Below are 13,230 nucleotides of genomic sequence, written 5' to 3' on the forward strand. Positions count from 1 at the left end.
AACCACATTATCCCAGATCTTGGCCCTGAGGAGTTGAATTGAGGAGGTGAAGAAGAACAACCTGATGGCTGTATTGTGCTTTTGGTCCTCTTCCTTGGTCCTCGTCCTCGTCCAGGCTTCTCCATACTGCCTCTCACCATGCGCTGCCTGGACTCTCTGCACCCTCTTCATCAGTTCCTCCCCCTTGATATTATCATAGGTACTGAAGAGAAGCTGTTTGGCCTCGTTCAGTATCCCACACGTCTCTCCACAGTAGGCTCACATGCAAAGCCAAACCATGCTTCCTCCACCCTGCCCCGTGCCGCTACGACCTCTGGGTGTTTGGACCACAGGGAGCTTCTGGTTTTGTACTGGTACTACACTGGTATTACACTGGTCCTAATGACAAACCCCTTTTTTGGAAGATGGTGTGAACAGTTACTCAGCTGTTATTTGGGTCGTGACCAACCTTTCTACTACATTTTGTGCAAATCTGTGCATCTATATCAAAGTTATGCACCTTTTTATGATAGGCCACTCCCATTGCCACACCCCCTTTTAACCAATTGACATGAACATACACACACAGCATGCAACATTTCAGCTTCCTATCACTAAAACTGTCGCTCCTAGAGGGTCATTTATGAAGGTTTAACAAACCGCTAGCAGCCATTTTGAAAAATCAAATTTTTTGATGGCCCGATATCCAGATTTGTTTCTAATATATCAATCAACATATCTACCAAGTTTGGCGCTTGTATCGCAAAATTGAACGATTTTATAGCCACGCCGCCCTACTATCCCCCGAACACGGGCCAATTGTTTTTTGCATAGACGCCCGACAAAGCCGGATGCACCACGGTGAATTCTAACCCACAACCTCTGTGGTGGTGGATAGGGACTTTACCACTGTGACACCCGAACCAGGAATGAAACGTAGTGAAAGAGTGAAATACTGAGCAGATATATTTGAAACTGTTTGCCATAGACTTTCAGTAAGTAAGGATAAGTAAGTAAGGTGGGGTTTGGCGAAAGGGCCTTTCTGTGTGGAGTTTGCATGTTCTCCCCGTGTCTCCAAGGGTAGATACCCTCACAAAAACATGCAGTAACCCTGGTCTCTATAATGCCTCCCCCTGGCCAGCCGGGGCGCCTGATGGAGGGGAAAGGAACTGGTTGGAATAACGTGTTCCTTCCACGCGCTACGTCCAAACCGGGGAAATCCCCACTGACAGGTGAAAAGAAGCAACTTGGACTACTCATGCATAGAAGGAAGCATGAGGTCATTCCGTTGTCTAACCAGGCGCGGCAGAGGGAGAGCAGAGCCCAGGATTACATAGGCAATTGGCACTGGGTGAAAATGGGTTACAAAATTGTGGGATAAAAATTATAAGAGAAAAAAATAATAATAATAAGTAAGTACAGTTACTTATACAAGTATGGTTTTGATGATTTGATTGATAGTTGATTGATTGATACTCTTTTTTTCTTTTGTACTCTCACTGTAGTAGGCTAACTCTCACATGTACTGTACCCCCATTTGAGAAACATTAGGCCACCAAACTTTTTCATACCTTAATCTCTGGGACCCCAATATACACTGTACAATCCTCAGCGTTAATTTTACTCTGAGAGTGTACAATGGAACCAAATGGACCCTCCGGACCCCTGGGGGTCCACAGACTCCCACGTTGAGAGAACCACTGTCCTACACCATTCCCTAGACTCTACTACAGAATCTGTTACTGCAGATGGTTTTTTGGGGTTGTTGTTTTTTTTGTTTTTCTCGATAGCCTGAAAGAGAACATATTAAATGATCTTTTCAACCGACAAACCAATTCCATTTGACACATAATAACACACACACACACAAAAATGTCAAATGAAAATGGTCATTGTAGCTCTTGCAATCCAACCAGAAAAAGAAAAAAAACATCCCACCCACACAGTGGACCACATTCTCCCCCACGGGGCGAGCTCATAGTGTCACACAGCTAGCTGGAAAGCGCCGTGCTCGCCTCCAATCGAATCATGACCTTAAGATTCCAATCTGTAGTGAATGGTTGAGGTCCTCGCTCCGTTCAACCGCCCCGCTAGTCGACAACAACGACGCCATCGATCCTTTGCTTATTTTTCTCACTCTGGCTTTTGTGTTTCTCTCCTCCTCGCAACGTGCCTCCACTTTCTCTCTCTTTCTCTCTCGCTCCCTCCCTGCACCCTGTCGCCGACCCCCCCCTCGGGGCAAGCGGAGGCAGGCTGTGGGTGTCCTCCACACACACACACACACACACACACACACACACACACACACGAACACACACACACACACACACACACACACACACACACACACACACACACACACACACACACACACACACACACACACAAGCAGAATAACATTAAGCACATGATTTATAGCGTTCGCTCCTCGCTTTGCTGTAAAAAAGCCGAGCCACACAGAGCTCAGCGGGTGACAAGTGTGTCACAGAGCAGAACCGCAGCAGTACTTAGTAGCTCCCTCACACACTGACCTACAAGTCACACACAGTGTTATACCACATGTAGCGATATAGCGAGGCACACAAGCCTGTAAGCCCTAATTGCTAAAGAAATGCTGCGTTTTCCAAATCCAAGCGCAAATGTCCAAATCACTCACGAAGCAAAAACAAAAAACATGTACGGTAATACCAAGGGAGGAGTATAATAGAATGTTCATGTTCAAATAGTGCGTTTGTATAGCGCCTTTATCCATAGTGCTTTACAATGTGGATTCACCGATTCACACAGTCACATTCATACACCGAATGTAATAAATAGCAAGATTCATATGTATACTGTATGTATATCATGTGTCTTACACTGTCCCCTTGCACAACAATGAGAAGTCCTTGTATCATGCGTGACATGTCTGTGTTTATGTTAGTTGTACTGTAGGTATACAGCTATATATATCTCAGTGCCGGGGTGTCATACCCAGACAATTTCCTGAACAATTATTATACCCAGCCAGTGGAGAAAGAAAATGAGATTCTGATCAGATGTTATCAAAAACTGTCATTGGAATCCTACGGCCTAGAATAGAAAATCTCCTGTCAGCATAATTTAACCCCGAAACAGATTTTTCCATTTCTCCTCCTGTTCAGCCTGTGTGTCCCTGGAGCTCTGTTGTGAGGGACACACAGGTATTCCACACTGCAAGGCTCATTAAAGCCACCGCAAGGATCAAGACACAAATATGAAAGTGTACCGATCAGCAGTATCGCCAAATTAGACAACTAATTACAGCAGCAACCCTCCCATATGTCACTGTCACCCACCAGATGATTAGAAGGTTCGTTTTTTTTTTTTTTTTTTTTTTTTTTGAGAACGTAATTGTTTCATTTTATTCAACACTGTGAACTCTCTCTGGTTCTCCTTATTTATCGAATAGCACTATCAGTATCAACTATAACACCTGTGAGTTGTTTCACAGTTTATCCACCTGTTTCAGTGAGAATTTACTGTAGAATTATGTGTGTGACACATCTGGAGGACAGCAGACATACAAGCTCATGTTACGTTGCAGATGCAACCGTTGTGAGCTTTTAGATCACTCTCACATAGAAGATTTACAAGCCCACAATGTGTCGAGGCAACGATGCTTTGTGGGCTTATCAGCTATAAAATGTTTGGGTGGGACTCCTGGGCCACAGTGGCCTGTGATGTCTCTCTGCTCTGTGGGCCAATGCTACTGAATGATTGGCCCTCTCCACTTAGTGGGGCGGGACACATCGTTCCCAAGTAATACTATTGATGGAAGAAGAAAGATTAACTAGAAATACTGTTCCTATGAAACAGTGTGGGCTCGCTCGTGACTAAACTCTGAAGCGTGCTAACTGTCATGTGAAGCTCAACCAATACCCCAGCTAACACCACTCCCAGATCTTTTTCCACCAATTGCACCTCATTGGCTAACGGAACACGATATGCAGCAGAAATAATGGCGAAACCATAGTGTTTTCACCTTTGACCTCTCTGCGGCGGAACTATATAAATAATGAGGATAACATAGTGTTCTCGCCTTTCAGGCGAGCCCACAACTAATATTAATGAATTCCACTGAGTTTCAGTATGATGTTTTGTTATGAGGTTTGATGTCTTAATGTGTAGCAATCTTACACCAGCCTAACTTACACAGTAAAGTAAAATCCTTGAACAGGGAGAATTTGTCCATGTATAGCAGCCTTGGAGACCACAATACCACCCAGCTAGATGGAAGAAGAGCTTCATATCTGTGGAAGTCAGAATGATTTATCATGAAATAATTCACTTATACATATTTCCCCTCGTAGTGACCCCTATACATCTTCATACCCTGCATCATACCTGGGCTGCTCTCCCTCTCCAAAGCCACTGCAATCATATATATTATATATATTATAGTATATTATTGTGATGAATGTGTTTAGACACTGGCTGGCTTGGCTCTAGCGCCCCCACAAGGCCAAATTTGCCACTTGCATGCTTGTTTACCATCAAACAAGATATCTCAAACTATTTTCTGGATTGCTATGGAATTTACTGACCATGTCATTGTAGGTGAAAAATAAGTGTCATTGTGGTTATGAGCTTGAAGGTATATCTGCTTGTTGGCCCATACTATTGTAACTATACTGTATTATAAATATTACTGTTGTAATATTCTTTATAGTGTTCACTTTAATGCACTTTTTGCTAAAGAGACATACATGGATTAAAGTTCTCAGTCACCATGACCACCATTTCAGTCATTTGGATTCCACAGAAGCCAGCATGAATTCTTTGGCGGTATGTTGCAGCAAAAATAGCCTATCTACAAGCTCTCAATTCATCTGTGACGCTTTGAAAGATTTTTAGCTTTTCGGTAAAGCATTTGGAGTGGCCAAACTAGCTACAGTATGTTCTCAAGCATCTTCCATAAAACCTTTAATGGTCTCAGAAATATCATAAAAGCAAATGTTAAAGCCTCAATCTGTAATGTGTAGAAGAACGGGAAGAATATCACTAAAACATCACCATGTTGCATATTGTGTTGTTTAGGACAGTGGTTCTCAACCTTTTCAGGCCGTGACCCCCAAAATAATCATATTTTAACTGGGGACCCCCCCACGCTGACGAGCACTAAGAGTTGAGGCATTACATTTTGTATAACACGGTTCTATTGTGAAAATAGCAGATCTACATGCTCACAACGCCTCGCGTTGCGAGGCGTTGTGAGCATGTAGATCGGCTATTTTCACAATTTCTGTCTCTAATATTTGACAATTTTGCCAATGTTTAATTTGTCATTTTAGAGGTATTAAAAGGTCCTTAAATTGTCACTTTAGAAATGTGCAGATCATACACTTAAACTTTATGGTTGGTTGGTTTACTGTTGAGTGAGAAAACAATGTTGCACATTAAGTTAATCACCTGGGGACCCCCCAAAATAATTTGGGGACCCCCCTGGGGCTCCCGACCCACAGGTTGAGAACCACTGGTTTAGGAAACAGCATAGTGTGGGAGGCTCCTTTCCCACTGTTTCACAAATCTCACATAAGGACACCATTTAATTTAGCTTTAATCCATGTAAGTATAAAATAGGACTTAAATGGTTAATTTCTTGTACTGTACACCCTGCTGATTTAGGTGGCACTCTCTTCTATCTTCATTAGGTCAGAATGTGCACACTTGCATATCCCATGTTTTAATGGGTCTAGATTGCAATGAAACGAGCTGAGTGCATTTAATGCTCCCCGGAGAGGCTGGCTGACCCTGCGGTTTGCTAGTGACCTCACATGGCCTTTCCTCTTATGTCACCCTCAGGCCAAAATGTCAAGTCTGTACTGGAGATATAATGGGCCCATTGCAGGATGGGACCGTACTGGTTTTCTCGTGACCTTTCCAATAGCACCACCCTTCAGCTGAAATGTCCTGTTGGGTGTAAGTGGCAGCTAATGGGCTGCCATCCTCTGGGTCCTTTTATCACCCCCTCAAACAAGGCAAATAAAATATGTATATAGCAGTGGTTTTCAAACCTTTTCACATCAAGGTTAATTATATGTATTTGGCATTTGAGCCATGGACCACCATTTGATGAGATTTAGCCTGTCAGACACAAGACTTAATATTTGTTGTCGGTGGATAAGATTTTGACCACAATTCCATGTTGTATTGATGTTGGTACCATGGGAGAGATAACAGTACAGTAACAATAATAATTGGTTTCATTTTACATACAAGAGTTAAAGATCTATAAGGGTCCAATTTGGTTACCAACTCTCCCTCATTTAGCTGGAAACCACCTGGAAGGACCATTGGTGGTCCCCGGACCACTGGTTGAGAACCACTGATTTATACCATGAGGGGTGGGTTTGCTGGGGGGGGGGGCGAAATAGCCGATCTACAAGATCACAAAGCCTCGCGCTGTGAGGCGTTGTGAGCTTGTAGATCTGCTATTTTTTGGCTAATGTTCCACTAGAATAGGGATGCTAGGGTTCCAGTGATTATACATTAATCACAGAAACATGATCCTATCACACAAAGATTTGGTGGCCCCCCTGTAGTAACTCTGAGGACCCCCTAGGGGTCCCCTGTTGAAGACCTCTGTCATACAGTATGTATGTACAGTATGCAAAAGTAGCTAAATCTACGTAGCAAATCTCAGGCGTTATTTTCTTTCAACACTTCAGCCAACAGAAGGACCCTGACTGCATCAGCGATCACAGAGTGAAAAGATTTTCTCACAATGTATAACAAGAACCTTGATGATGATTAAATGTGATTGTTCTGTTCCCAAGCATGAAAAGGACATTTCAAATTATCTCGAAACACGCTGCTTTGCACCTGCTACTTTTGCTACCTTTGTGTGACGCTACAGTATATGATCAAGTACTGTAGTATTAATTTAGGAGAAAAAAAGACAGCTACGATATACTGTACATACATGGCATCTATGTGCTCTTTTCAAGCATAGCTGTAGCTGTCAGACCTCATTCCTGCGTTCTGAGCTCTTTGTTTCATCCCAGATCTTAACTGAAATTCATTAGAAGTGATGACTTACTTACTTACTTATCGCCCGGAGGTTATTCATTAAGCCCCGCCGTCCCCCGATTTCTTTGATAGTGCCGTTTAGAGCCCCCAACAGTTCTCCTTCTCCCTTCCACCATTGGGTGAAATCGAATTAGCGAGATAAAAGTTTTATTCCAGGAGTTTATTATTACGGGAACAATAAACTCCAGCACTCAAGGCAATGTGAAAAGGGTTTATTCTATCTTGATGGACGCTGTCGGCCGGCTGGCACAGATTTGTATTTATAGGCCCTTCATTTGTTGTCTGTCCTGGTGTTGAATGTACATGGAGATGGAGGCATCGAGCAGCCACTGAGTGACATTTGTATTGCTGGCAGGGCCTGTTGGCTGTCTGTCTGTCTGTCTGTCTTGTCTGTCTGTCTTTCCTTTCCCCTCCTCTCCCTCGCTTTCTCTCTCCCCTTTGAATGCCAATGAGAAACTCTGTAGAGCCCCGTACACAACCACCCTTTGACTGAAGTGAAATCAATCAGTCCTTCAATCGTTCTCTAAAGGACCATTATCCAATCTTCACCCGGCTTGTCTAACTGTCTGCCAGTGAATCTATGACCCCTCTCCCTATCTTATCCGCTCTGTCTGTGTGATCCAGGCCAGGCTGGGCTGTGATTCGCCAGTAATTCTCAACCTTTTGAAATTCAAGGACCCCCCTGTATGAATGTATGTATTTATTTGAGCTATTTATACCCTTTTTCTCTCCAATGTAGTCAATGCGTCTTGCCAACTGACTCCTTCCCACACACGTTATAGTATAGTGCGTGTTCTCTCTTGCCACTGTTGGTGGGCAGGCACGTTACTACTGCGCCACCCCAAGGTCCCTCGGTTTGATATGCGTTAGTCCTCGGACCCCCAATTGACTCCCTGTCTATGCTGTCAAATCCTCAGTGTTAATTTAACTCTGAGAGTCTACAAATGGAAGAGTATACACACATGGAACCAAATGGAGCTACAGTACAGTCCATTTGGTTCCATGTGTACACTCTACAGAGTTACAGACCTGTAAAGGTTCATCTGGACCCCTCATGGTCCTCGGACCCGAGGTTGAGAACCGCTTATTGGACCAGTGCCAGCTGACAAGACACAGAATTAGAGGTGATTGGGAAAGGTTAGGCGCCGTTCATACGTAGGCGTGAATGTTTTACATCCACTGAATGATCTATTATAATTTGCTTTCAAATGTGTCGGGCAAAGCTCTTGCGGTTATGCTTTCACCCTTCTTCTAATTTAATACACAATTAAAGTGCACTTTAATGGAGACTATTAAACTTGTAGACTGCAGATGGAGACAGCTGCCCTCAGAAATCTATGAGCGACTTTTGGTGCGCACATAACTAGAAATGTAATCAGTGTGCTTAGCTTGATCAGTGTCAAACATAAATTATTTTCGGTTTATCTCTGTTGTTCATAAACAAGGGAATGAAAACAATTATAATGGTTTTATCATTTAAAAAAACACACAAAAAAGACATGCACATCTCAAAAACAAATCGGATGGGTGCTGGATCCACAAAAACCTACTGTAGTGAAATTGAAACTGGATAATCAGCACACCGAATAGCTTCTGAATCATTTTCATCTGCAAGTCTTCCCTAGTCACCATCTTCACTACCATTAGTCCACATTTCAAAACCATGTGAAAATTATAATTACTTGCGCCAGCAGAGTGCGCAAATACTGTGTTCGGTGTATCTGTTTGCCCAGTGTTATTTATATCAGGTTGCACCTGTTGAGGGTGACGTCACCAAGAATGCTGGTCCCTCATTGGCTACGGCAAACAGATACGCAGCAGATAAGCCACCGAACACAGTACTTGCACACTCTGCTGGCGCACAAGTAGGCCATACATGGCCATGAGTACATTGTAGTCAGTCAAACAATGCACGCATCTGTAATACATCTTTACAGATGATTAGCATTGTTTTCTCACTCAACAGACAACAAACCATTGTGTATACAGGGTATCTGCACATTTCTAAAGTGACAATTTAAGGACCTTTACATTAAAGGACCGGTGCGAGGCGTTAGCTTATGTAGTTCGGCTATTTCACAATATTTATCTGTGGAACCGAGTCAAACTAAATGTAATGCCTACAATTCCAAGTGCTTGTCAGGGTGGGTGGGTCCCCAGTTCAAATATGATTCTTTTGATGGAGGGTCGCCACCTGAAACATTTAGGAACCCTTGATCGACACTACAATACTAAGGAAAGTCCTGTCTCTCCACAGATTCCCCAGATCAGCTATGCATCGACGGCACCAGAGTTGAGTGACAACACTCGCTATGACTTCTTCTCCCGCGTGGTTCCACCGGACTCCTACCAAGCTCAGGCCATGCTGGATATCGTCACCGCCATGGGATGGAATTACGTGTCAACGTTGGCCTCCGAGGGGAATTACGGCGAAAGTGGCGTCGAGGCTTTCGTCCAAATCTCCAGAGAATCGGGTAGGTGTTTTGGTTTTAGCTTCGCTTTCTTGACCGCAAAGCTGCTAACTTTTTTTGGGGTGGTGTTCCAGGCTTAAAATAATTGATGTCAATATTTGCATAAATGGCAATTGGAAAGATATATGGAAAAAAGATATCTTTCAATTCTTGCTGGAATTTGCAGCAAGACCATCCTGGCCTTTATAATAAGACCAGGACTTTTATTGTGGTGCAGTGCAGTTGGTTCTGTGTGTAGTGTGTGTGCACGCAATTCTATCCTGCATTGTGAGATAGTCACTGCTGTGAGAGAAAAAGCAAAGCGAAAGAAAACTTGTTTGTTTAAAATATACATACAGACCATTCTACAGAATAGATTATAGAAAATGTATTCTTTTGTGTTGCTGAGAGGACACGCTGTATTTGGGGCACACTTTATTTTGACTGTCTGTGTGCCTTTTGTGTTGTAGAGTGTGTTGAAAGCCTAGTTCATGCCAAAGATTGGGGACGAAACCATTTAAAGCCTGATTTCTACTGAAAATGGCCGATCTACTAGTTCACAACTCGTCACGGATGCAACGTGTTATATGCTTGGAGATCTGCCCTTTCATTTAACTCATTCTGGGCGATGCCTGTAGAAACCGTAGATTTCCCGCTGTACCGCGGTGCCATGCCCGTCGAACCCGGAAGTTTAATTAGCTTTAATCATTATGAAAGGATTAAAAGTATTATCGCAAATTTTCGCTGATTCTGGCTCTTTAGGCCCGCCCCCCTAACTGTATCCGGTCATTTCCGGTCTGGACCGGATCTAGCTTTCCGTATCCGGTCTGAGCCTGGGCCATAGTCCCGCCTCCGTTGGTTTACAGTGTAACAGAGGAGAAAGCTACTCGGCGATGGAACACTCGTTTTTCAATCGGATTTTTGCGTTTGGAAACTTTGATCCAGTCTCTACACGCCTGGATTATGATCCCCGCACATATCGTGCGTTTTGTGCGCGAACGTGTCCACTTGTTACCATAGCGCACAGTTGGCTTTTTTTCAATGCTTTTTCATGTAAACACTGGCGGATAAGCAGGAATACAGCGTGGCAACGGATATGTCTATTTCAATGGGGTTTTTTTTATTCGAAAGCTTGTCACCGAGTCTACAGTCTACTAGATGAGTCGCGCACAGATTGTGCACGATGCGTGCGCGTGCCCACGTTAAAAGGTAAGGACAATTTGGCAGCTGCTTACTAGAGCTATGTTTAAAATGGCAGCAAAATTGTTAAGCTATAAGCTTAAATTAAACATTTTTCATCACCTTTAAAGAATCACTCTGGGACTCAGAGGAGGGCTGTGAACAGTTCAGAAAAAGTGAAATACTCATTTCAAACTTTTACAATTAGTTTTTTAATGAATTCAAAAACAGTAACTTGTTGGCATGTTTCTGACCTGTCCATAGCCCACCAACGAGTGATTGGGCGGAAATTTACCCATCTTATAAAGAGCATGAGTGATGACCAATTATATTAACACATGGGCGGCCAAGGTTTATAACATTTATAGCTGTTGCTGGTGCCACCATTGACTTACGTTATGTTTTGATGAGCCCCGCAAGCTTCGTGCGTGTGCACGTGCGTGTCCAGAGAAGATTGAGGAGGTACTCCATTTGTTTACAAACGCTCGCGAAACTCGCGGTAAAAAAATCGCGGTAAATTCGCGGTAAAGTGTCGCCGTGAAAACAATCAGCTCTCTGCCTCCATGGGGCTGTTTTTACCTCATTCTCAGATAAAGCCGTTCTTATGTTTCAAATTAGAATCTAAAGCCATGTAAAATCCTTCCGTGTGGGGAGAGACAGGGGGCTTCCTGCCCTGGCTGGGTGACGTAATGGATTCAGGGCATGCAAAGGGAAGCTGCGGTCTCGAAAAGTTAACTATTTGTTGACTCGTCCCTCGACGATATAACTTCCTGTGGCAGGGTGACATCTAGTGGCCATAACTCGTCCCTGAACGCGTTTGGCTCCCCAAGTGTTAAGATACTGTAAGTTGAAAATGTGTGAACCGGTCCTTTAGGGCAGTGGTTCTCAACCTGTAGGTCGGGAGTCGGGACCCCCAGGGTGGTCCCCAAATTATTTTGGGGTGTCCCCAGATGATTAACTTAATGTTCAACATTGTTTTCTCCCTCAACAATAAACAAACCAACATAAAGTTTAAGTGTATAGAGCGTATCTGCACATTTCTAAAGTGACAATTTAAGGACTTTTTAATACCTCTAAAACCAGTAAGACTCCCTAATCGGGAGATAAGCGACCGCCAGGTCGCAGCGTGATTTTAGGGCAAAATGTGTAGGAATAGTGTCCAAAAATGTGTTTGAAGAAATCACGCCTGATGGAGGCGCTATATGGGAGAGATCCATGTTGATGAGATGAGTGTAGACATGCTGTGTACCGATTTGCGTGATTTTAGGGCAGAATCTGTAGGAGCAGTTTCCAAAAATGTGTTTGAAAAAATCGGCCTGATGGTGGCGCTATATGGGACAGGTCCATGTTGATGACATGAGTGTAGACATACTGTGAAGCGATTTGCGTGATTTCAGGGCAAAATCTGTAGGAGTAGTGTCCAAAAATGTGTTTTACAAAATCAGCCTGAAGGTGGTGCTAAATGGGACAGATCCATGTTGATGACATGAGTGTAGACATACTGTGTACCGATTTGCGTGATTTTTGGCCAAAAATTGTAGGTGCTGGTCATGTGAGAATTGAGTGTGTGTGCAAAATTTGGCATGGATCGGGGCAACGGTTGCGGAGATATGAGCAAAAGTGTGACGTGTGACAGACTGACAGACAGACAGACAGACAGACAGACAGACAGCTGGTCGAGGTTTTGATAGTAAATGCGACCTGACAGTCGCAATGACAAATTAAACATTGGCCAAATTGTCAAATATTAAAGGCAGAAATTGTGTTGCGAGGCGTTGTGAACATGTAGATCTGCATGTAGATCTGCTGTTTTCACAATAGAAGTGTGTTATACAAAATGTAATGCCTCAACTCTTAGTGCTCGTCAGGGTGGGGAGTACGGGTCCTCCAGTTAAAATATGATTATTTTGGGGGTCACAGCTTGCCTGGTTCCAGACTCTCTGAATCGCTAGCCACACCCTTTAAAAAATTGTTTTGGCGATTCAGGGAGTCCTCGTTGGGAATCCGTATGGTGAATCAGCGTTGTGAATAAACGTCTTGTGAACAGCGTGGGTGGGTTTTTCCGAGAACTCATGTGTGATTCCATGTAACCCAGCGCCGCCGCCGGACCAGACTGCACATTCCCAAACATAAACATCACGTCGCCTGTCGTGGTAATATGCGATCGCATTGATCTCGCTATGAAATATCAGTAGCAGACATGTTATGTTGTGTTTGATTACTAGTTCATAGCGCTCCTATTCTGCCTGTTTCTTTGGTTAGCAAGTAGCACTAGCAAGCAAAGCAACAGGCTTGCCACTAGCCAGCCACATAACAACACTACGTCATCTGCTTTGCTACTGTTGGCTTACTGTGTTGGTCAGACGGTGAACCAATCGCAGAAGACTGCCTTTTTGGCAACGCCCATCCCAGAAATTGCCTTAGATGAAAGCAAGTTCAGACTGAATAATGGAGTGAAACGAAATGCAATTCAGGCTGAGTGTCGGGCTAGGGCACGGCCTGAAAAGGTTGAGAACCACTGCTTTAGGGACACAACCTGACCTTACAGAGCATTAGTGTTGGCAAACTCACA

At 43.6% G+C, this 13,230-nt stretch overlaps 1 protein-coding gene across 1 annotated transcript in view; it reads left to right on the top strand.

Annotated features, from left to right (window-relative positions):
• The window catches only part of grm8b (glutamate receptor, metabotropic 8b), a gene marked incomplete at both ends in the record, with an annotated part of 294,591 nt that overhangs the window by 89,116 nt on the left and 192,245 nt on the right, over window positions 1-13,230 (top strand). The window contains one exon of the mRNA XM_080737073.1: window positions 9,287-9,503. Within this exon, the coding sequence (XP_080593199.1) occupies window positions 9,287-9,503 (217 nt within the window). The remainder of the gene's footprint in view (window positions 1-9,286; window positions 9,504-13,230) is intronic.

Source organism: Nannobrachium achirus (assembly GCF_963921795.1).
Source record: "Nannobrachium achirus genome assembly, chromosome: 11".
In the NCBI taxonomy this organism is placed as follows: Eukaryota; Metazoa; Chordata; class Actinopteri; order Myctophiformes; family Myctophidae; genus Nannobrachium; species Nannobrachium achirus.